This window comes from Phaethon aethereus (genome assembly GCF_964289735.1).
Source record: "Phaethon aethereus genome assembly, chromosome: 2".
NCBI classification, from domain to species: Eukaryota; Metazoa; Chordata; class Aves; order Phaethontiformes; family Phaethontidae; genus Phaethon; species Phaethon aethereus.
In genome coordinates this window covers 100,142,403-100,167,595 of record NC_138582.1, presented here as the reverse complement: position 1 = coordinate 100,167,595, position 25,193 = coordinate 100,142,403, and the positions used below count along the sequence as shown (strand labels likewise).

The following is a 25,193-nucleotide window of genomic DNA, read 5'->3' as shown; positions in this document are numbered from 1 at the left end:
AGATGGACCCAGCATGTGTAATTCTGTTGCTATAGGTGTTTTGCGACTGCACGTTGCACACAGCTAGCTGTTGAGAACGGATCTTACAGTCACAAACCAGGCTCCTCTATGCTATGGAGGGCAAAAAAACCCCAGCTCCCTGTTGCTTTTCTACGTGTACTAAAATAGGCAGTTACAGCACGGAGGGAGGTCCAGGTGGCTGGTGCTGTGACTGCTCTCCTGTGACCGACCAGCTGCACGTTTCTCAACGCTTCTAACGCCAAAAACACGCGTCAGCCCTTCGCTCTGCAGCCAGATGGGGAACCAGCTCCGAGGGTCTCAGGAGCCGGGCAACGCTCACTTTTACCCGAGGGTGACGGGCAGGGAGGGGGCCAGGTCTGGGCTCAGAGGGAAGAATCCGGAAAGTCGGATTCCCACCAGAGCCCAGGGAGACCGAAGGCTGACAGTCTTACAAGGTTGGGGGCACAAAGTTTGGGGCCGTGCCGCAGCAGCCCGAAAAACGTTGGGGAGCGTCGCCAGCCTCTGTCGGTGCGGCCGCCTCAGGACCGCCCCCGCGCCGGTTAGTCCGCAATCGTTGGTCCGCAACCGTCGCCCGGGGCGGTGGAAGGCGGGGGGAAGGGACGGGGCTCCCACACCCGGCAGCGGCGGCGGGCGCGGCGGCCGCCCGCTCGGTCACATGGAGGCGCCATTTCCTCTGCCCTTGCTGTGCCCTTAACGCCACTGTGCCGCCGGCGGTACCCGCGCCTCGCCCCGCACGGGAGGCTGCGGCCGGGCGCCGCGTCCCCGTCTTCCCCCCTCCCCGCCCCGTCTCCCCCGGCCACACACTGAGTGCCCAGCCCGGCGGAGAAGCAGGGATGGCTATGGCGGGAGAAGGGGCAGGGGGCGGCCCGCAACTCGGCTAAAAACAACCCTCTCCTAATAAAGCGATGGGGCTCGGGCCGCAGCGCCGCGCTCTCCGCGCCCTATAAATACGCTCCGTGCGCGGCCGCCGGGCTTTGGCCGGCGCGGCTTTGCAGGCGGTGCGGTGCAGCCGAGCGGAGCGAGCGCAGCGGGGCCGCCACTGTCGCCGGGAGAGCCCCGGCCCCCGCACCCCAGCAAGATGCCCCGGGTAGACGCAGACCTCAAACTGGACTTTAAAGATGTCCTGCTCAGACCTAAAAGAAGCAGCCTCAAAAGCAGATCAGAGGTGGGGGCATTCAAACCCAGCATGCTTTTTTCCTCCGTTCTTAGCGCCTAACTTCCTTAACCCTCCTTTCCTCCCTGCTTTATTATTCTCCGGTCTAACGTAGTAATGCCCTCCCCGGTCGCAACGCCCTTTACGTGGCGGGAGGCGATGCCGCTGCCCCGGGGAGGAGGGGGCCGAGGTTACGGACCCCGCGGCGTGTCCCCCCCCCGCCCCTTGGCGGGGCGAGCCCCGGCCCCGGCGGAGCAGGCGGCGGCGGGTGCTGCAAGCCGGTTCCCGCGCTGTCCTCCTCCGCTTCTCAGCCAAAATAAAAAGGGGCGCTCGGAGCGGCGTGGGTGGGTGGTATTTGCTCCTAACGGGTGCCTCTGCGGGTGTCTGCGGCGCTGAGCGGAGGAGTGATCTCCTGTGTCCGTGCAGTGCAGCAGGGAACCCAGAGCTCTGCCAGCCCCTCTGCGGGGCGGGGGGGTGGGTGTCCGGTTACGCGTCCCGTAGCTGGGGGCCGGGCAGAGCCGGGGGTGCGGCCGGCAGGCATCTTCGCCCTCGGCTTGGGGGTTGACGGCAGTGGTGTTGCACCGAGTAACTGACGTGCTGTTTTTAAAAAATAGTAGTAATAAAAAACAGCCAGCGAAGATGCTGGGGAGCGCTTCGCACGGCACGGGGTGCCCCGGGCTGTGATCCCATCAGGTGGACAGCTGGGGCTGTGGGATGCGTTTCACTCTCACTTAATGTTCACCCCCGCGACTTGCCTCCTGCCGCTGCGTGACCGGCGTGGGCAGAGCCCGGCCGTCCCCCCGCGGCCCGTGCTGCCTGGGGCTTTGCGTCCCTGCTGGCCCAGGGCCACTGTTAGCCAGGATACTGCTGGAGTTCTTCCTGAGCAGGGGTCAGGAAATCCCATGAGGATTGGTTTTACAAAAAAGATGGCTGCCTCGGGATTGAAGGTGCCTTCCCGTATACCTCACGTAACCCCAAGGTTAACAAAGGATTTAGTTTGATTACTGAAGGAATTACATTGTGTTGGGGGTTGGAAAGAGGATTAAGCTTTTCTCCAGGGGAAACGGAGTTGTGAGAGAGAGAGAGACTGAGACAAATCAACTGAGGTAGAAGGACAAGGCTGGAAAGGGAAGCAGGGTGGCCATGTTTATTGCAGGCCTATGGCCAGGGATTTTGAGGGCAACAACTAAGCAAAACTTTTTTGCCATTGTGAAAGTGTAAGATTGGAGAGGCCCACTCAGTAGAAAGGTAATCTCAGGCTAGTCATTTTTAATTCACAAAGATCTGAGTAAGTCATATGCAGTTACTGCTCATGAGGCCTGTAGGCCCTTTCTGGCCATTTGCTTGGGGACCTACGGTCCCTCTTTAAAACTCACCATGCTGGCCTGGCAAACAGGTGGAGCTGTGCTCCACCAAGTGATACCCGGCTCCTTCAAAGTGCAGTGTTTTGTATCTTTAAAGGGCTGCGTGCTGCAGGCTGCGGAAAGCAGGGCTGCTGGGAAGGGAAAATGAGAGAAGGAATGGGAGCTGATATAGCAGGGTTGTAACGAGTAGCTATGATGAACTGTTAAAAACATGTCACATGAGAAAAAGTGCATGTCATGGGGGGGGTCCAGTGAAAACCGATGAAGGTTAAGAAATGGGACACCATCACTGAGGCTGTAGCAACAGGAATAAACAGTGTCTGTGAGAGCCAGATCTGAAATGGACAGCCCCAGTCAGCTTCAAAACAAGAATATAAATAAATAGTTCTGGCAGAAGAACAGAGGCAGCATACTAGTGCTTGTTACCCAACAAGCTGCTGCTTTGAAGCTTATATCAGCAAGCGTCTGCTTTTCTGGTGTGAATGCCTCATTTTTGCGCAAGGATAGCTTTTTATGCAGTAACTAAGATTAAGTCAGCTTCTTAGAGAGACAGTTTGGGGTGTTTGCAGCTCTTCTTGTAGGTCTGCTATGTTGGTACTTGTTTTTGATTCCTTGCACTGTCTTCATTTTCCATTATTGCTTTCTCTTTTTGAAAAGATACCAGGAAATTTGAAGCTTGAATTCAAGTGTCAAAATTGGTTAAAGCAATTATTGGAGTGGAAGCAGCATTATCTGTCTGTGAGGTCTTGGTACTCACGTAGCTTGCTATTCTTGCCTTTGCTTGACTTGCCTCTGCAGGCTGTCCATTTTAAGTTCACCAGACAAGAGCCCTGTAGGGAGTATAGTCATTAATTTAAATAGTCATTAATTTAAATTTGTAAATTCAAGTAAGTCCAGGGAGCTTTAACAGAACAGCCCATGTCTTAGTACTTTCATATGTTGAAGATCTAGGTAGGAGTTATAAAACACATTTCATTATTTTCTTTGTAAAGAAACTTTTACTGTTGTTGAGTGATGGTGAGCAGTCCTAGAGTCAGAAGTTATTTTCTTACAATGCATAGAACAATAAGCTATAATTAGTTGTTACCACTCAGGAAAGAGACAAAGAGATGGTCAGAAGTGCTACTAGAGGAACTAAGGAAAACCAGTTAACTTTGTGGTGCTCCTCGGTATGTTATTTTGAGTACATGGTTCTGGTGATCCCCCTTCACAAGAACAGTGTAATATGCTAAAATAGGTACAGAGAATGGCAGCCAGGATGATCAGCAGTATTGACTGGTTTCCATGTGAGGAAAAGACTAGACATACTAGGATTATTCAGTATGGTGAAGAAGCAGCTGTGGAGGATATGCTAGAAGTTCATGAAGTGAAGAGTGGAATGGAAAAGGTGAAACTGAGAAGCGGCTGTTGATCGTCTCTCACAAAACAAGAAGTAGGAAGCACTGAATGTAATTATCAGGCAAAGGTTGTAGCTTTTATGCAACGTGTAATTCATCTTTGGAATTTATTGCTGTGGGATATTGGAGAAGCTGAGACTAAAAAAATTACAAAGCAAGTTCTTTGTCCATGAGTGGCTATGTAGCACAATGGATTGGAGGCGACCTTTGCCTCTGAAGGTCTCTAAACATCAGCTTCTTGGGACCTGGGAAAGTAGGCTAGGGAAAGAGTCTTTCAAAACTTGCCTCATTCTTATGTTCCCTTCCCAGACATGTGGTACTGGCTGTTGGGAGAAACAGGGCACCACCTAAAGATCTCCAACCCAGTGTGCCATTTCTCCTGTTCTTGCAGAACAAAAGCCTGATTAGGGGAAGCCCAGCCATTATACCTCATAAATGCCTGCCATTACAGTACTATCCGTTGCGTGGATAATTGCATGAGATCCATCTGTCTGGCTGGCAAAAGGAGGTCACATGTGAGAAGTTACAGTAAGTGGAGGTGAGAATCACTGAAAGAGTAATGGCCTTGTGTTCCCTGCATAGCTTTGCATCTTGCCTCAGTCATTTCTTAAACATACTCTTTTTCTCTACTTCTTTCTTAAGTTCATTTGAAAGAGATGTTTTTCCTCTGTAAAACTGTAAGGCAGTGGTTCTGGTGCTATTTTCTGTGTAGAACTGGTTGTGTGATACTATCTTTTTTTCCTTGGTTCTAGTTAATAAATTGCACTAAAAGGGAGTAAAATACATTAAATTTTCATACCTATCATTTTCATACTCTTTTCTCGTGTTAGCTGCAGCTGAAATTCCTATTAGAATGTTATGTCAGCAGTGATGGGTGGAGAATTGGGCCTCTCTGATAGTAAATGAGAAGAAGGATGAGTCTCCATTAAGATGTGTCTTAGTTGGTTCACCAAAGTGACCCTTCCCTTATGAGCTTATACAAAATGAGAACCAGTTTCACAATATATCACTGAGGCACCAAGTTCTTTCTCTTACACAAATCTGTAATAAACACCCCACCATATTAATCAATCAGAATGTAGCCTGACATATGGTGCTCAAAATATGTTGTAAATAAATAATCAAAGTCCTCTATTTTTTATATTGCTTCCTTTCTGGTGATGGATTTCAGTTCAGGTCTCCGAATGTTCCTGGATTAAAGATGAAGTGAGGAGTAATAAAAATTATGAAAGAGCCTTCATTTTCACTGTTAGTAAGGACACTAACCTAATATCTTACAGTTGTGCATTTCTCAGAGGGTTTTTTTTCCCCCTTTTTCAAGATGCTAAGTAGACCAGTGGGTACTGTTCTAAATTTGATACTACCTCTTGCAAATGTAAGGAACAAAATGCCTGATATTACCATGATCGTTTGAGGATGCTGCAGAAGAAAGAACTTCGAAGGTGAAGGCTGATGCAGTTCTAAGAAATTCACTTAGAAACTGGCAGCCTCATGGTTTAATATACCAGATTATGATTGTTCATTTTGTATGGCAAGAGTGCTGGTAACCATAGCCAAAAGTAAGAGCTTGCTTTATTATATTGTCATTTACATTAAAGACTGGGACAAAGCCCTCTGTTCCCTGGAGACAGAGGGAGTTCCAGTTCTGACTTCTGTGGAGTTAGGACTTCAGCCTGGGTTTCTCAGGCAGCCAGAAAGCTGAGATTACTTCTGTATAAAATAATCTACAGTCCTGATTGTCCTTTCTTTCCTTTCCAACCCCTTCTGACTTGTTTCTTTTTTTTTCCTTTTTAAATTTTGGTTCTCTTTTTTTCATCAAGAACTCTAACACAGAAAACATTAATTTACTTTTATATTTTCTTTCTTATTTGGAAGGCAGAAGTTGTAACAAAATAAATAAATGAAGTGAGGTTATAGTGGAATGAAAGGAGGAAGAACAGCAAACATGAGGAAAATTAAGCAGCAGTGTCCAAACCTGCTGTATCTGAATCAGTGGCAAAACTCTTGTTAGATTGCAATGAAGTACTTAAAAGAACGTGTGCCTGTTCATTGCAGGTTGACCTCACGTGCACCTTCACCTTCCGCAACTCCAAGCAGACATACACAGGAATTCCCATTATAGTGGCAAACATGGACACTGTGGGGACATTTGAAATGGCCGTGGTTATGGCAAAGGTAAGTCTTGATTCTCATTTCTGCAACAATTGGGAAGCCACTGGGTGACGGTGAGCAGCCTTTGTTAATTTTTAGCTATGTTTGTTGGAGAACAGGGGGGCATGAATTAAAAAATCCAGAAAAAGAAGGTGTGGTTTCACTGCAGAGCAGCTGTGCTTTTACAGCAATACAGTTACCTGAGGCAGGGCTCCAGATAGAAGATAGTTTCAATGGAGATGTTTACTGGGAAGCATCCATCTTGGGTGTAGCTCAGCTTCAGGTGAAGCTTCTAAGAGCTTACTTTTTGAGGTCTATATTGTGCTCCCTTCCAGAAAAAAATTATTAGCTGACAACAGTTTTGAAAGTGTAGGTTACTGGAGAAAGCTGCAGCAGTCAGGAGTCACTAGTTAATTAGCCTCTGGCCTCAAGGCTCACCTTAATTTCTTAACAGTTCTTAGGCACATTCAAAATACTGACTGTAACTTCATGAAACACATCAGAAACCTGATCTTGAAAGGTCAGCTAAGTATGCTAAATTACCTTTGAAGAGCCCTTTGGAGTTGCCTGGTCTGTTAGTCACTAGTACTGTTTCTTTCCAGCAGGATGAACCTATACTTAAAATGGGAATTTCTGATATCTTGTTATTCTGCAGCAGAGGGAAAGATGACTAACTTGGACATTAATATCAGTTTTCTTATTTTTGCTAGCATGCAATGTTCACTGCAATTCACAAGCATTATTCTCTGGAAGAATGGAAAATGTTTGCTGCCAATCACCCAGAATGCCTTGAGGTACATTTTTGTACTGTAAATTATTATGGTTTATTGCTTTGTTCTGAACTCACACACACTGGAGTCTCTTGGGAATACTGTTGTCAAGTGAGGTTTTGGGGAATGAAGATATTTGCTGTTCTTAAATGCATCAAGAGTAGTGGCTTGTCCTGTTTTAAAAAGAATAGCTATGTGAGTCCATTATGAAAATACTTATATTAAGATGCAAAAAAGCAAAGTTTATATATGCCTGGAATGGAAACAGAGAAGTATCCTGAACAAAGAAGAAGTAAATACTTGGGAATAGGTCTAACTGCTGTGCTTCTGTTGCTGTTGGGAGCTGTGGTAGTGCTGGGCAGGGAAAAGGCCAAGACCACAAATGCAAATAGCCTTGAGTAACCCAACCACAAGCTGGCGCTACATGCCCTTGAGCCAGCCAGAGTCCTTGCCATCAGATGTGCAAGCGGACCTGGAGCCTGGGGAGTGGAAGGGGCCCAGGTGCTGGGCCCAAGCAGGGATGAGCATTAAAAGTTGTCAGAGCGTATTTACTTCTTGCACTAGAGCTCATGGTGTGCTACTACTAGCTGTGCTGCCCCACTTGTTCACAGGGTCCTAGCCTGAGCCATTACAGAGAAACATCATTTAGTAAATTTAAACATTGACTTAAGTTCTGACTTTTTCATATCCAGATTTCTTCTGTGTTCTTCTGGCAGGCCCCTACACCAGGAGAGGCAGTATAAGAGCATATCTGGCCGTCTCTCCTCCTCAGGAGTTCAGTGCAGTTTTGAAACTTGTTCTGTATAGAAAAGAATACCACACAGCTGTATTCTATCTTTACCTGTGGCACATTTTAGAATTATATTATAAAGACTATTGATTACAGGATTGTCTGAAAGCTAGCCTGTCACTTAGATTCAGCAGGGTTGCTTATATGCCACTACAGGGTAGAAGGTGGTCCCAAGAATATCCTGTGGCTTATTATGGAACACTTTGGCATTTTGCTTACTTGTGGTTCACAGTCACTGGAGTAGGATCTCCTAGTTGATTAAATACTGACTTGCTCTGTGACCTTGGATCTCTGCAGATGTTTTGTGGGCCCACAGCTGTGGAAACTATTCTGTCAGAACGAGTTCATAGGAAGACAAAGGAGGAAGCAATCTGCTTGTTTTCAGTAGTAGCTGACCCTGCTTGAGTAAGGGGGTTGGACTATACAATCTCCAGAGGTCCCTTCCAAATGCAACTGTTTTGTGATTCTGTTGATCCAAGGGAGTGTCTTGTGAATTTAAAGACCCAGATTCCACTCTCTGACAGTGCCCCAAATTTTGCCACTCTGCCTTCCTGGAAATATACCAAGTTAGGGATTCTTCTGTGTTTGTGTTAGTATGAGTACCGCTGAGCCTTCATCCATCCCAGGTGGTTACATATTTGCCCATGAGAATACACTTGTGAATGAAGAGCTGATGAAATGCTAATTTTGCTTTATTTTGGAGCCTTTAAGCAAAACTGAAGTAATACATTGCTATTCCCAGGAAGGTATTTATTTCATATTATATAGTACGATTTGTATGATTTTCACTAGTTTACAGCACAAGTCCTCCCACCACAATGCAGAAAAAGACGTATGAACTGTGTATTTTTCCAGTTTTTACAAACTGCTACTCCACTTTGTTCTCTCTGTCTTTCCAGCATGTAGCAGCAAGCTCAGGTAGTGGAAAAGCTGATTTGGACAAGTTAACAAGTATTCTAGAGGCCATTCCACCTATCAGATACATTTGCCTGGATGTAGCAAATGGCTATTCAGAGCACTTTGTGGAGTTTGTGAAGTCTGTCCGTGCCCTGTTCCCACATCACACCATTATGGTAAGTGAGTAAAAAGCATGGAGGGGGTGTGTGGAAGTTCTGTCCAGGAACAGGGCCTAGAGTTTGACTGGTAGGCATCAGAAGCTCTGTGGTAGCTCCATTCATTTCTGAGTGCTCATTTAAAAAAAGGAAGGAAAAAAAGAAAAGAAAGTTGGACTCAAACCTCTTGTCTTCCATACAAATACATGTGGACAGATACCCTTCTGAGAATACAGAGGGCAGGTCTATTCAAAAGTACCCTTTCAATTCAGCAAGATGTTGACTCTGAGCCAAATGTTGACTGTTTAATAACATGTCAGTATTGTCAGTCTTCCATTGCTGATAATTTCTGTGGGAATGTTCAATGTGTGCTCTGATACAGCAGTTTGATGTTGGCATGGCAGGCTGGGTGGATCCAATTTTTTTCCTACTCACATCCTCCTTCCCACACCAGATGTGACCTCTAATCATAAAGTGTGTAGGTTTACTTTGGTGATTCCAAGCTGAGGTTTGCTGTGGGAATGCACCAGTGTTTCTGGCCAACTGGGGCCAATGGCTGTTTTCGTCTGTTAGATCACTATGAAGACAGCTGAATGTAGACTAATCGTTGCCTACAATAAGAATCATACGGGTGTTGTACAATTCTGAATGGGGTCATCAGGGAGCAAAATAGTCAATGCTGGGGCTTTTCATGCGCCTTCTGTGATGTTACTATCCCTTCTCAGAGTGCTAATGCTGCTTCCTCCAGCCCTTTTGCACTGAGTAGGGTGTTTGCATTGACACAGGACTCCTTGCAGCAGAGCCCTACTGCTCCTGCTTGTTTCTCAGGGCCCTTGAAGAAACGAGTCTGAATTTGTTTCCATGAGAATATCCGAAATTCTCAAACGAGCAGCAGATTCTTAGTGAGGCTACCAGCCTTTCTTCAAGCCAGTGCAGAAAAAAATCATGTGTTTAGGCAACACCGTCTCACTTTTTTGTGCCAGACACAAAGCTTCACACATGTAAAGTAAATGTGAAGTAAAAATGGTCATAAATGCACGCTCTGACTTGGTTCAATAGGGAACTGCATGTTCAAGCGGCTTAGGGAGACTACATTCCTTCCTCCCAAGTCAGAAGAAGGCAGTGTTATTGCCTCTGAATGATGGTGGTATTGGAAAATGGAAGTGGTCTGGAATGCCTGTGTGGCATCCTTCAAAAGCTACCAGCAGACGTGGGACGTTTTTTGGTATGGCCATATTTCCCATGGCTTTTGGGAGAGCTTTTGGAAGTCTGAAATGATAGATGTGGGCTTTTTGAGCTTCCTGCTCCATGTTCACTGCAGTGGGGGAAAGAGCTGTTTCCTTTCTTTGGATCTGAAGTATTGTCCCTGGTGATGTGATTACTCCAGGGTCGTTGGCTTGAAGTGTTGTGGGAGGGAGCTTAACCGCATAGTTAAAAAAAAATCTTCCCTATCAGGAGTGGAAAGAAAATTGTGTGTCATCCCCTCCTCCACCTCCCCATAGACTGCTGACTTTGCTGACTGAGGAGGGAACTCAACCAAGATGAATTGCTCAGAAGGCACGGGAGGTCAATGTCAAAGTCAGGTATCAAGCCCAGATTTTAGTCCAAGGTCCTTAAGCCAGTCTCCCACAGCCACCTCCTGCATCTGTTAAGCTACCAGCTTAGTTTCTCTGCTTCTGTGACTAAGGTTACTGTTATTTCAAGTCTCATCGTCCTGACAGCACCACCTGCTTGAGCACATATAGAGCCCTGACCTGTTCAGTTGCCTTCTCTGATTGTAGGTCCTTGCTCTGAACATGATTTAGTATGGCTCATGTTTTTCATCTCCTGTACAGAGATAATTTCCAATTCCAAAAGGCATGTTAACAAACTTGGGATGTTCAAAAACTTTGTTTTCCAAAGCTTCCAGAGTCTGTGCAGTCCCTGAAAGTTTCTGATTCAACTAGGGACACACACCTCTATCCCACTTCCAAATGAGTTTACTTTACACTCTGCCAAAATGTCCTTTTGAAGCTATTCCTGGCTGAAATGCAGGAGCTTGTCTAGGCTCCTTTTTATGATACTCTAGAAGACACGTCCTGCTGCTACCTGTTCTGTCTGCTTTGATGTCTCTGTGCTATGCCTGCAGCATGCTCTCTGCTGTTGTGGATTTCAAACAAAAGGGTTAGCAGTTAAATAGAAGGTATAAAAATAAAGAAGCTTTCTCATAGCTGAAAGTGATCTCCAGGACCTTGCAGGCTGTCCTGTTTGCTTTCCTCAGCATGACCATTCATTCTACAGTCAGCTGCAGTGCAGTACATTAACAGTAACCCAAGCCCGGATCTCAGGGAATGTGTGTTCCCAGGGGCCACGTAATGGGTTCAGCTCTGAGGCTGAAAGGTGATGTGCAAAGCAACTGTGCTTAACGTAGTACTCCAGTGCAGATAGATGACGTCTCTTGTGTAACAACCTTTCAAATGCATGTTTTTGTGTTTTAAAATACTTGCTTTTATAATCACATTACTTTATTTTCTTCTGCTTGGCTCTGACACAAACTCTTTTCACTCCTGCCTTTCATATTAATTTACAAAGAAGATCAATTTCTCCGTGGAACACAAAGGATAGGGAAGACAAATGGGAGGGCCACAAAGGTACAACATGACTTGCCTTAAATCACTCATTAGACTGAGGATGGAGGAAGAAGCAGTATTCAAGTCTCACGAGTGTCTCACAAATGCAGCACTGTCTCCCAGAATCAAGAGTAATGGTCCAGTGGGCTGTTTTGCTGTAGCACAGCATCATGTGCTTGGGTTGTGCCTACTCACTGAAGTCTAAAGCAAAACTTAGTTGACATTCATGATGGAGGGTCAGAGCCTTTATATTACAGTAAGCGCAGTCCTTATTCATTAGTGTAATTGTAGACGTTAGAGTTCTTCCATTTCACTGGAAGTCTGTTTAGCAAGCTAAGATATCTTTGCCAGCAACCTTTGCCAAGTTTTTATCCTGGATTTTTCTTTTCGTAGTGTTGTCTGTTCATTATACAGAAGAAACCCTAGGGAGGGGAGCAGGGAGTGTGGCAGGAAGGAAAAGGCTGGGATAGGAGCACACTTGCAGATGCAGTAGCACCCACAAGATGTGGACCAGAGAGGGAGGCAAGTGAAATTGCAAAGCAAGAACAGAGGGAAACAGCAGGGGCCAGAAACTGTTGCTTCCCTTGCAGTCAGTAGCAGAACTTTTCAGGGCCTTGGTGGAGGCAGAATTTAGGCAGAAAAAGCCATGCAGACTGCTCCCAGTTCATCTCTGGAACAAGCAGCAGAAGCAATCCTGTCATGGTGTGTCCACCAGGGCTGGGGTCTCAGAGCAGGGCCAGCTGGGATCCCAGGGTAGGAGACAGTGTTGCTGCCCAGGGCTGCCTTGGGTCAGTCACAATACTGAGTGCAAACACCCACCTGGTATGGCTTAGCCTTGTAGAGGGCATCATCTCTCCATCTTACAGTAAAGCACCCCTTGCTTTGGTGGGTGGAAGTGTCCTTTGGCAGTGTTCCTGATAGCATGGAGGCACAGACTGTGCTTTCCTCTAGGATACAAGAAGAAAGTTTGAGAACTGTTGTCACAGACACTTCTCCCCAGCTCAATCCATTGCCATTTGCCAGCAGCTTTCAATCAGTGCAGCAGTGTTCCTGTCTTAGTGTGAGTTGATATTTATAGCAGGCTTTTTATGAGGCACAGTATCAAATGCCTGACTGAAATTCAGAGGCACTGCCCTACTGTGTTCACTAATTTTCTATCTGTCGGAGAAGCTGTAGCCTTTATAATCCTGTTAGGTGAAATCTTGATCCCATTAAAGTCAGTAGTGAAACTCCCTTTGACTTTTCTGAGGCCAGGATTTCCCTCAGGAGTGACCCTCAGTTCAGTTGTCCTGGATAGCACTGGAATGAGCCAGGGTGACGCTCACTTGAAACCTCATACGGAGCGATGGTACAGCTGAATGTTACCCTGAGTGTGTGAGGCCAGGCTCACAGCCAGAGGAATTTGCTGTTGCCCTAATAACTAACCGCACTGAAAACATGATAGTTTACCTTACTTCTACTTGTTACTGATGCTGTTACTTTACTGCTAGGGGTAGCAAAATTAGATTAACAGTAAGGTAACTACGGGGCTATACCTCTTTCAAGAAAGCCAGTTCTGCAGCAGATTAGAAATGCATTGGTACATGGACTCGTCATTAAGATGAGCATAGTTTTCACTAACAAAATACTTCCACTAATTTCTATGTTCCCTGACTGCTTGCCCAAATATGCCACAGAAGTCTGTAGTGACTTCTTTGTACAAGTTCCAATTACTTTACTTGCTTTATATTCTTAGTTAATTTTAAGGGGGTTTCATCTCTGTAGTGTCGATCTTTCTATATTCACCTTTTCAGATTTTTTTTAGTTGAAGTATTCTGGCTTTACCTTAGAGGTGGGGCTTTCAAAAGCCCTTTTGCCTCTATTCAGCTGTCATACTGGCATCAATGGTAAAGCAAGCATTGGTTTCAGTGGAAGGAAGAGTTCAGCTGGATGTGAGAAAACAGCTTTCCCTGCTCTTCAGCTGTGATACTAGGGTCTCATCACATACAGATAGCTTTGTTTCTCTTGTAGTGGTTTTTTTGTGCTCTCTGAGATCTGCAAAAAGGTACCTCAAAGAAACAAGCCTGTCATTGTCAGGTTGAAGTCTGCTATGTAGAGCTCCACTTCTTCCCTGAAAATTTGTTAAGGATCTGCAGATTCAGAAAGACAGAAACCACTGATGTGTGTACATGCGTTCCAGGAAAAAATGTATGGTGGGGACATAAGTGCTTTTCCCTGCTAGGATGAGCATTTTGAATCAACATATGCAGTTCCAACATTCTCTAGCAGTAACTTAACATTAAACATCTGGTTAGCATTTCTGGAGAGACAGTTTGACAACGCGCCATGCTCTGCTAATAAGAAGACACTGCTGTTTAAGTTAAATACATATTTGATCCCAAATCTCATGGAGCCATTGACTTTAATACCCATTCATTCCTGTTCATGAATCCGTTGCAGGTACTCCAGTATTTCAGCAAGTTGTAATGTGCTGCATGTCATACTGCACAACTAGTCATCTGCCACCCAGATGTAAACTGCTTCCTTAATGCTGTAAGCAGCATGCTCTCCGTCACCTCACCTTGGAGTGTACAACACTTAGTATAACAAATTACCACTGAGCAGAAAGGAAGCAGCACTTAGCTGGAAACACTATACCTATTATGTATTCTTTATTTCCCCAACTATTTTATTTTATTTTATTTTATTTTATTTTATTTTATTTTATTTTATTTTATTTTATTTTATTTTATTTTATTTTATTTTATTTTATTTTATTTTATTTTAATGAATGTCATGCAGTTTTGAGCAAATTTGAGTGGTCCTGTGTCATAGACTACAAATTGCTGCCTAACACTATTATTGTTTTTATAAGTGCCACAGGTGGTGACTTGTCAGCTGTTTCAGAGTAACAAAAGGAGGAAGTAAAAGTCATTAAAAATAAATAAATAAATTATTAAATAGGAGCAAAAAATCAGTATGTGGAGAATAGGCCTTGCACTTTCTCTGGGGTAGTTCCTCTTGACTTCAGCAGGAGTTTTGTTTCAATAAAAACTAAGAAAATAGTAAGTAAGGATTTTAGGATTTTTTTCCTGCTCTGCCTGTATCAGTACTGCTACAAACACTTGCTAAGTCCTGGAATATCATTACTTAAGAGGTTTCCTGAACATCTCTAGGTCCTAAATTCAGATCTCCACAAATGAATAGCCCATCTTGGTACAAGGGCAAAACAGGTGATGTGAGCAACTGGGCTCGTGTTTCACGCAGGTTTATTTTGTGCAGTTTTTTTTAGTTAGGAACATGCCATACACAGGAGACAAGCCACAGAGCTGAAATCCAAACTATACTTGGTTTTCAAATGTCTGATGGGGTGATGGGCCTGATGGAATTCATCCCAGAGTACTGAAGGAGCTAGCAGATGTTACAGCAGGAACCCTCTCAATCACCTGCTAAAGGTCTCGGGAGTCTGGGGAGGTCCCTGCTGACAGAAGGCTAGCCAACATTATACCAATTTACAAGAAGGGCATGAAGGAAGACCCAGGAAACTACAGACCTGTTAGTTTAACCTCAGTAGCTGGAAAAATTATGGAGAAGATCATGCTGGGTGCTTTTGAAAGACTTTTAAAGAAGAATGCAATATTCGGGCATAGTCAACATGGGTTCACAAAGGGAAAGCCCTGTTTAATTTAATATTCTTCTACTATAGGGTCCACCCACCCAGTGGATGAAGGGAAGGTAGTGGATGTAGTTTTTCTGGATTTTAGTAAGGCTTTTGATATCTTTCTGGACAAGTTGTCCAACTGTGGGATGAGCAAGTAGACAGTGTGCTGAAGAACTGACTGAATGGCAGGGCTCAAAGAGTTGTCATGAATGGGGCTACATGTGGCTGGTGACCAGTCACCAGCAGTGTACCTCAGAGCTCAGTTCTAGGGCCGGTTCTGTTCAATATTTTTATCAATGATCTGGAGGCAGGAGTTAAATGTACCCTTAGTAAGTTTTCTGATGATACTAAAATGGGAGGTGCTGTTGACTCTCTCAAGGGACAGGAGGCCTTGCAGAAGGATCTAGATAGGTTGGAGCAGGGGGCAGTCATCAATGGCGTGAAAATGAACAAGAACAAATGCCAGATTCTGCAGCTGGGATGGAGTAACTCCAGACACAAATACCAATTGGGAGAGGAGTGGCTGGAGAGTAGCCCTGCAGAAAGGGGCCTGGGAGTGCTGTTTGACAGCGGGCTCAGTAGGAGTCAGCAGTGTGCCCTGGCAGCCAAGAGGGTGAACCACACCCTGGGGTGCATCAAACCCAGCATAACCAGCCGGTCAAAAGAGGTGATGATCCTGCTGCATTTAGGTGCGGCCTCACCTTGAATACTGTGTGCAGTTGTGGGCCCCACAATTTAAGAAGGTTTTTAAGGTACTTGAACACATCCAGAGGAGAGCAACAAAGCTGGTGAAAGGGCTGGAAGGAATGTCCTCTGAGGAGTGGCTGAGGACTTTGTGTTTGTCTAGCTTGGAGAAAAGAAGGCTAAGGGGTGACCTCATTGCTCTCTACAGCTTTCTGAGGAGGAGAAGTGCAGAGGGCTGTGCCAAGCTCTTCTCCCTGGGATCCAGTGATAGGACGTGTGGGAATGGCTCAAAGCTGCGTCCCTCAGGGGAGGTTCAGACTTGACTTGAGGAAACATTTCTTTATCCAGAGGGTGGTCAAACCCTGGAACAGGCTTCCTAGAGAGGTGGTTGAGGCCCCATGTCTGTCAATGTTGAAGAGGCATTTGGACAATAACCTTAATATCACGCTTTATGTTTTGGTCAGCCCTGAAATGGTCAGGCAGTGGGACTAGATGATCATTGTAGGTTACTTCCAACTTAACTCTCTCCTCTCCCTCTCTCTCTTTCCCCCTCTCTCTTCTCCCTCTCTCTCCTCCTCTCCTCTCATCTCTTAACTCTCAGAAAGGTTAAAGTCACAAATGAGCCATGAAGGTTTTACCCCGTGGCTGAAATGCATTTTATATCCTATATAAGCACAGCTGATTGATATGTTTAATAGAGGAGCTGCACAGCTTGGGTTCAGTGGGAAAAGGGGGTGTGACATCGACAGCAGCACGGGGCTATTTTTACAGTTTGAAAGAGTCCTCATTTGCCTCACTGTGATTTGGGCACAGATCCAAATGTTCTAAGTCTGAAAATGACCAACCTTTCAAGCACACCAGTGTAACCTCCACTCAGGTGTTTTTCAAAGCTGTTTCAATGGCAGTCTGTTGGCGCTGTCCACCCCACCCTATGGCTCTGGTTACACTTTGGCTTTCTTCCAGGCAGCATCTGCTGAAATCATCCCCACTCGGCCTCCCAGAAAAGTGTTTGTGTCCAGACAGATCAAGTCCTTGGTCCTCCTTGCTGTGTGGCCTCATGGATGTTAGCTCTGGCACAGAGAGGGTATGACTAATAGAGGTGGTCTCTAGGCTGCATGGTTGGTTTCTGCCATGGCCTGAGAGAAGAGTAACAGCACTAGGTTTGTCTTTGTGAGCTGAATGGCAGAGGATGCATCAGGGACGCGCAGCAGCTGTGCCCAGTGCATGGTCACCAAGGGCAGGGACAGCTCCCTGGGCACAGGGACTGCCTCGGGGCCAGCACCCCAGAGGCCTTTCTGCAAAGGATGCTATGCTGGGTGGAGGGGCAGCAGGCGGGCTGTGCACGGGGTGAGTCTGGTCACCCCCATGGCACAGTGCCACCACCTGGCAATGCAGCAGTCACAATGCCCCGGGGAGGATAAAGGGGGCATCCTCCCATGCCTCGCTGCCAGCCTGCCTGGCTTTGCTGTCAGGAGAGAGCTAGCCTGGGGGCAGCCAAAAGACATCCAAGAGGAAGTCCTTGAGGAGCCAAAGGAGTTACTTGGAGGGGGTTGAGGGAGGAAGACTGGAGTCTGGACAAGGCTGCTGGAGATGAGAAGAACCACCAGCACCTGGAGGTGCCCAAGGATATCAGGCCTTTTCAGCTGGAGACCAGTAACCAGACCAAGGGAATGCTTTCTTTCAAAGCACTTGAGGAGCACTGCAAAGCTCTCTGTCCTCATCCCCTGCAGAGCTAGGGGCAGCAGCCATAAGAAATGGGGTGCAGAGGTGTTGCCAGGGGTCCCAGTGCTTCAGAGCACCCACTGGTGTCCTGCCAGGTGCTGGAAGGATTCTTGTCCCCAAGGTTGAGCAGGCCAGGGGCATTTGGCCACTGTCAGAAGCCCCAAAGGTGGCTTCAGGTGGAGGGAGAATAGGGCTTGGGCATCTCCTGGAAGGCGTGAGCAGGCTGTGGGATGAGGAGGCAGGTCTTGCTCACATGCTCAGGGAATAGCCAATTGCCAGCTCTGGGGTCAGGAAGGAATTTTCCACCGAGGCACATTGGCACTGCTCCCTGGGTTTTTTTTTGCCTTCTTCTGCAGCATTGGGCAGGACCACTTGTCAGGGCAGGGCTCCTCTGGTCTATTTTGGCTAGGTTACTGCCTGCTGCTTATGCACCATGAAGATGGCCCCTCGTGCCCTGCAGCTGGGGGGAGGAAGGCTTTTTTTCCCCCAAGGTGGGCTAGCAAGTGTCCCCAGGGGTTTTTCGCCTTCCTCTGCAGCACTGAGCATGGCCTCTTGCGAGGGCTCCTTTGGACGGTTTTGGCTAGGTACCTGCTGCTCCTGCTCCACAAAGGTGGGCCCGGTGCCCTGCATCTGGAGTGAGGGAGCTTTCCAGACTCCCAGCGTGGGCCCTCAGGGTGGCCTCTGGGAGATGCTTCTTGTCCTCTGTAGCATTGAGCACAGCCCCTTGTCAGGGCTCCTCTGGGCCATTTTGCTGAGCTTCTTGCCTGCTGCTCTTGCACCTCCAAGGCACTACTTGTGCCCTGGCTCTCTGGAGGCCTCTTGCTGATTGCAAGTTCTTAGCGGGAGCGAGCTCTGCTTTTCCCTTGGCTCCGTTTCCTCAGGGCTTCTTGCTTGTGCACAGTAGCCTGTGCTTGGAAGGGCTCCAGGCTTGCTGCACCATCCGGAGCTGCCACTTTCCAGCTCTCCCCTCCATCAGAAGGTACAGGCCTCCTTCCCACAAAGTGACAGACCCAATGCCTAGGATGAGCCATGATTAGCCATTCAATCCCTTCTGCTAGTGCAGAGCTGGGGAGAAATGTCTCAAAGATTTCCTCAGCATGTACTGGTAAGGAAAGGAGGAGGTAAGAAATTAGAATAGAATAGAATAGAATAGAATAGAATAGAATAGAATAGAATAGAATAGAAGTAGAGTAGAATAGCATGGCATAGTTCAGCTGGAAGGGACCTACAATGATCATCTAGTCCCACTGCCTGACCATTTCAGGGCTGACCAAAACATAAAGCGTGATATTAAGGTTATTGTCCAAATGCCTCTTCAACATTGACAGACATGGGGCCTCAACCACCTCTCTAGGAAGCCTGTTCCAGGGTTTGACCACCCTCTGGATAAAGAAATGTTTCCTCAAGTCAAGTCTGAACCTCCCCTGAGGGACGCAGCTTTGAGCCATTCCCACACATCCTATCACTGGATCCCAGGGAGAAGAGCTTGGCACAGCCCTCTGCACTTCTCCTCCTCAGAAAGCTGTAGAGAGCAATGAGGTCACCCCTTAGCCTTCTTTTCTCCAAGCTAGACAAACACAAAGTCCTCAGCCACTCCTCAGAGGACATTCCTTCCAGCCCTTTCACCAGCTTTGTTGCTCTCCTCTGGATGCATTCAAGGACCTTAACCTTTTTAAATTGTGGGGCACAATTTATGGGACTGCATTCCCAAACTCTGTTTCCCCACAGTCATTAGTACAGCTGTAGCGAATTGTTTCAGGATGTGCTATGTCAGCATTTATTTTCCTTGTGCGGCCCGTTGCAGAGAGGTAAGCATGGTCTTAAAATGTGCTGGCTAACTGTTTCCAAGCATAACTCAAAGCACAGGTTTTAGCTCAGAAGTCCCATCTTATTTGAAATCCTTTATCCTTAAAGACTGTCTTTTTCTTAAAAGCACTCTGGAGGCACTCAGGGGGCACTCCTGGTAAGGGAATTAATCTCTAGCGTCACTCTGCCTGATGATCCATCAGATCCACATTTGGACCCTTGCAAGGGCCTGTCTCATCACACAGAGCTTGCATCCAAATTTTGAGATTCTTTGACTGAATAGACATAGTCTAGCAACTTTTTGTGCTTGTTGCACCACTTTTGCAAACTAATTACTCTGTGTGTGCTAGAAGATTGTTTTTCATAGTTTCTTTTATTAATTAAAAAAGAAGTTCCTTTGTATCTGAATAACATTGTCAGTAATTTTATCACATCAACATTCTCAGGTGGTTTCAGGTGGGTGTATAGAAAGCAAAATCTTCAGTCCTTCCTTGCAGCTATCTTACAGGTGCATAGGGACTCTTAAAGAGGCCATTGCCTTTTCATGTCGGATGGCCACCTAGCCAGCCAACTGCTTACCCGCATCAGCATTTACCAGCAACAACCTTCCTCTTCACTAAATGCCTGCAGAATTAATTTAAAAACTTGATGGCCTGTATTCAAACTCCTGGAGACTAAAGGTTATCCCCACAGGGAGCAGTGCCACACACTGCATCACACTGACCTACCAGTGTTTCATCTCTTGTAGATTTTTCAGTGTCTGGGCTGATTTGGCACTTTCTCCAGGGAAACTTCAAAAATGGAAGCTCAGTTAATGCCAGCTGTGGTTATTTCCTTTTCTTAGGAGGAGACATCCATTTCTAAAGAGATAAGACTGACGCTACCAGCTTCATGTTCAGAACTTACCCACACAGTGCATCCGTTGCTCACCTGGTGGGTGAAGGGCTGGATCTGCTGGTCATGACTGCGTGGAATTGGACTCCATCAGGCTACTGATGAGTGAAAGCCCAATTAGCACATCTCTCAGGCTCCACCCTTCATGCTTTGATGTCATCAAATGTATGAAACAGTAATGTTCATGGTGCGGTCTTTTGAATTTACACTGCAGAAAACCATTGTTCAAGAAATGTAGGTTTCCTTGTTCACTTCATATTCTGGATTTCATGGCATCCATGAACCAGAAAAAGCTGTATCTCATGGTATGTTTCTACAGCCCCCATACTTGCTACCAGCTGAAGCTCTGACAGAAGAGATAGCCCCTACATCAATAAACCATGCATGAAGAACTGCACTGTAGAAATAGGTAACACAAAGTCAGGTGGAGCACCACGAGTTTCTGCTACAGTTTGGAAACACAGGACTAGGCAGATGTTCCTGAGGGCATGAGTAGATCACAGGGTGACTATAAGCCACCAGTGTGATACAGGGAAACATATTCTTGTGTGTCAGGCAAGATGTTTCTGTAGGAAGGGCAAGCCTTGTGCAAGACCCTGGTGAGAACTCACCTGTACCACTGTGGACAGTTCTCATTCCTCAGATTCAAGAAAGAGAAATTCCATCTGGGGTGAAGGCAAACAAAGACTAAGCAGTTGATTAGGGGCATGGAGGGCCTACAGAAGAAGATGACGACTAGAAGGAGCAAGGCAAAGGCCGAGAAGACTGCCATCACTTTCAAGAAGGGTATCAAGGATGTATGCCAAAGGAGGAAAAGAGCTATTGAAATGCAAGGAAAAATATGGTAAAGAACACAAAACAATTCAGGACTTGTTTCCAAGAAGAAGACATCACCATAAATGGCATGCTCTCTACATCTCTGCAAAATTCATGCAGAGGGAACCAAACCCCTTTCTTTCACCTTTGGCATCACCACAACCAAATGAATGTATATGGTATAAATGCCCTTACTTACATAGTCTGAATGTACATACCAATTTTGTCACCAACATATAAAATGACAAGAATAGTGTCTTCCTTACTCTTTCAGTACTCAAAATACTAAATCCTAAAAGAAAAAGAGATTTGTCAGGGTTTTAAATAAGATCTGAACATCTTCCCACAGAGTGAGGTAGCCAAATGAGATAGAGGGCTATAGGCTATTCAGGAAGGATAGGCAGGGCAGGAGAGTTCGAGGAGTTGCACTGTATATAAGGGAGAAGTTTGACTGTATAGCCCTTACGGTTAGGGATGATGTGGTTGAGAGCCTCTGGGTGAGGATTAGGGGGATGGAAGACAAAGCTGGTACCCTGGTGGGATCTCGAGGATCAGGGTTTACTGGACCAGTCATGAAATTTGTTTGACTTGAGAATATACCTGTATGATTTGTTTAATCTCTGTGGCATGCACAATGAACAATATGGTGAACTATATTCTTCCTGACTCTATGTAGCTCAACTTATAAAAGCGCTGGATAAAACTCTACATTATCATCTTTACTGCAGTAGTCTTGAAATTTCCCATATATGTGATATTGTTCCTTCTGTCTAGGCAGGCAATGTGGTGACAGGAGAGATGGTAGAAGAACTTATTCTTTCTGGAGCGGATATTATTAAAGTGGGTATCGGACCAGGTAAGTCAAATCCAGTCAAATAAGTGACTTACGGTAACACAGTGGAGTTTTCCAGGTGGAACCAGTGTATAATGCTGTTTGCTTGCCCATTAGGATGCCTAGACCCACTCAGGTCAATAAAGTAACAGTGCCCTTGCACATAGTATATTTAAGAAATACATGGGCAGGGTGCTAGTGTTTTGTACTGCAAACTGTTAACATATTGCATCTTCTGGCAGTGAAGATGCCTATTATTGGAAACACTGAGTTCCCTGAGTTGCTGACATTATCACTGATAATGTGTGTTGTGTTTAGGAACACTTTTTCTAGCCTGTTGAAAAGAGTCTGTCATCCCAGATAAAGCTCAAAGGATACTGTGTTCAGGTATCCATTTCTATCAAGGAAAGATAGGTTTCTAAATAGCTTTATGATTTGTGTTCTGTTAAGTTGAGATTGCCCATCTTGTCATGAAATGGCATTAATTAAGTGAGAAGTATGGATAATATTGCCTCTGTTACTGTTGCCTGGGAGCTAAAACTTACATTAATGCACTTACCTGTTGCCTATCACTGTAGCATTCCCATGGATAAATGAGAGGACTGAAAATTTCTTACAGTGTTTTTCCTACCTTCCCTTCTCTAATATTGTTGTCTGGCATATACTGCCATGTTCTCTTCCCTCTTTTCTATCCCTCCCTTGTGCGTTTCTTCATGTGCTCCTTCCTCTTGAAATTTTCTTCTTAGACTGCATCTGGGGTCACCGTACGTAGGCTAGATTTTAAACTGGCTAACACAAGTGCCACTGACAGTAAAGCTGTGATCAGCCAGTGCAGTGCAGGCAGATTGTTTACTCTACAATGCCAAATAGTTATAGTCCATGAATGGATAATTTGAGCAGAGAAAATGATGTAATAAAGGTTGCAATTGTGCCCAAACAACAATAAATACTAAAAAACACACGAAGAATAAACAACAGAGATGGCATGGTGCAATTGTCACAGACAAGTTCAGATGTAGAAGAAAAGCTACTATATTTTGTAGCCTCAAAGTGGAAATAGTTAGGAGTAAATGCTGTATAACCCTCCTTGCAGATCTTCCTGGCAGATCTGTACAAGTTGACCACCCAAAACCGCAAGTAACAAATGTTCCTCACAGGAGATCAGATCTTGAGGCTCTTTTCCAGGTAACGGTCCATCCCATGGAAAGTGGCAGTGTTTTATTGTAAAGCATTACATATATATACAAAGTACATACCCTGTGGAGATTATTTTAAAACTAATCTTCCTGCTTTGCAGAAATACTTCTCAGTGTTTTCACCTTGTCAGTTCTTTGAAAGATCTTTGGAAACTTACTTTAATGGTAGCTTGAGTATACCTGGATATCAGCTGGGTGAAGGGATCCAGATTTCACTGTGTTCAGTTTAGAATCTGTTTTGGAATTCTTGTTACCATGCAGACCTTCATGGTCTGTATCCTAAATTATAAGACCTGGACTGGCAAAAAGCAGTCCTCCTTTCGACTCTTAACCTGAGGAGAAAAACAGAGAAGGTATTCCAAAAGATCTATAGCCATGTTACCATGTTGAACTGTAATTGAAGTGAGGTTTTTATATACGTATATATACACACCTTTATATATACATTCACCATGTATGTATATAAATAATGTATTTTAATAATCAGCTATAATTAGTATGTTTCCTGTAATATTGCATTATACAGCTTTCTGGTGATTACTTACATAACTTTTAATGCTGTGCGCTGCTTTTCTTGTTTTCCAGCTATTGTAATCAACCAAATATTTCGGCTTTTGAGTATTAGGCAAAAGATGGGTTTCTCTCCCTTGTGGAAAATTGCCACAAAAAAAAGAAAATAAAAGCACAGATTTTCCTTGAGAATTATTTTAAAAAACATATGTAGAAAAGAGATATAAATATTTATTGGAAGAAACATCAGATATTAAAAGCTGCTGCTGAGTCTCATGGGTTGTGATTGTGGTCCTTTTGTCCCCCTTCCCTTCAGGCACCTCAGTCAGATTTGCTTTCTTGTGATGCAGTAATTCCCTCACCGGGAAGTATTACTGATGACACCTAAACTGAGAACTGTGGCCCTGGAGAAGAAAGGGGGGATATTAGTCACTTCAATTACAGGTCCCATGAAGTGGTGTGGTAGCATTTCAAAACAAGTTCCTATGTGTTCCTTTTATCCATGAGAAGCCAACATGGGCTATAGAAGCTTCTTGAGGGAAAAAGTAATACAGATGGAAACACATTTTTTTACAAGAAAGAGAAAACAAGCTGTATCTTTTCTGTCAGTGTAATGGGCTATGTTTTTTCCTCTCATTCTTTTGTCTAGGTTCTGTGTGTACCACTCGGATTAAGACGGGGGTGGGCTATCCGCAGCTAAGTGCTGTTATTGAATGTGCAGACTCAGCACATGGCTTGAAAGGACATATAATCTCTGTAAGTAAATATCATCTACTCTCAGATTCCCACTGTGCGAATCATTGTGAAATAGGAGAATCAAACAGTCCAGTACCCTGCATGTTAAAGGCTATCCTTCTGTCATCTCCAGTTGATCCCTATACTATCTAGGGGTCAGTGGAGTCAGTGGCGATTTAAACGTCAAGAAACCAACTCCCTCTAATGTTTAAGGACTCATTCTTGTTTGTGCCTTTGGAAAGCTGCTTCTTGCTCCCTGAATGGAGTAAGCTGTTATGAGAACAAAGTAGGAAGCTTGGTAGTGTTTTCACATTGAAGCAAACAGTAATTCCTACAAAAGATTACTGAAAAATTAGTAAAATGTAAACATGGTGAACTTGGCAGTGCTAGGCTAACGGTTGGACTTGATGATCTTAAAGGTCTTTTTGAACCTAGGTGATTCTGTGATTCTATGGCTTTCCCTAGAGAGTGGGACTGAGGGACAGGCAGGCAGTAGAGGGGAGTATGAAGGTAGAACGATACGAGCCCACCTGCACCTTAGTAGCTGGATTGATTCAGAAAGCACCCTCACAGAGCTCTCTGTGCAGGGGCAGGAGTGTTTCAGAGGTGACTCTGTTGAGCACAAGCTGGCATGTGAGCCACTTAATGTTCTCACAAAGCTCTGGGGAAGTAATGAGCCTGTAGAAAAAAAAGAGCCTGCATCTGTATTGCCTGATAATGTCAGCTTCTGCTCTACCAGCAAGACGAGATTCACCTCACATAGAAAAAGTAAATCTGTAAGCATGGCCTCAGACTGAGCTGAACTGCAGCCGACAGCACCCAAAGGTCCTGTATGCTTAGGTACGCCCAGCCAGCCAGTGTGCCCCTGACTGTGTCAGGCTTGCACAGTCTCTGCAGGCTGGCTGTGAGGCAGCTGGTAATCAGGAAGGTATAGGGACTAGCCAGCGTGCTGGGCTCACAGGTACTCTGGCAGCCAGAGTCTCCCTCTGCATCCCTAGGATCAATCATAGAATAGTTTGGGTTGAAAGGGACCTTTAATGGTCATCTAGTC

The 25,193-nt window shown here is 45.4% G+C and overlaps 1 protein-coding gene across 1 annotated transcript in view; it reads left to right on the top strand.

The window, feature by feature from the left end:
* Window positions 1-1,099: 1,099 nt before the first annotated feature.
* The window catches only part of GMPR (guanosine monophosphate reductase), a gene marked incomplete at both ends in the record, with an annotated part of 44,672 nt that continues 20,578 nt past the window's right edge, over window positions 1,100-25,193 (top strand). The window contains 6 exons of the mRNA XM_081996694.1: window positions 1,100-1,186; window positions 5,991-6,110; window positions 6,797-6,880; window positions 8,546-8,719; window positions 21,644-21,725; window positions 24,057-24,163. Of these exons, the coding sequence (XP_081852820.1) occupies window positions 1,100-1,186; window positions 5,991-6,110; window positions 6,797-6,880; window positions 8,546-8,719; window positions 21,644-21,725; window positions 24,057-24,163 (654 nt within the window). The remainder of the gene's footprint in view (window positions 1,187-5,990; window positions 6,111-6,796; window positions 6,881-8,545; window positions 8,720-21,643; window positions 21,726-24,056; window positions 24,164-25,193) is intronic.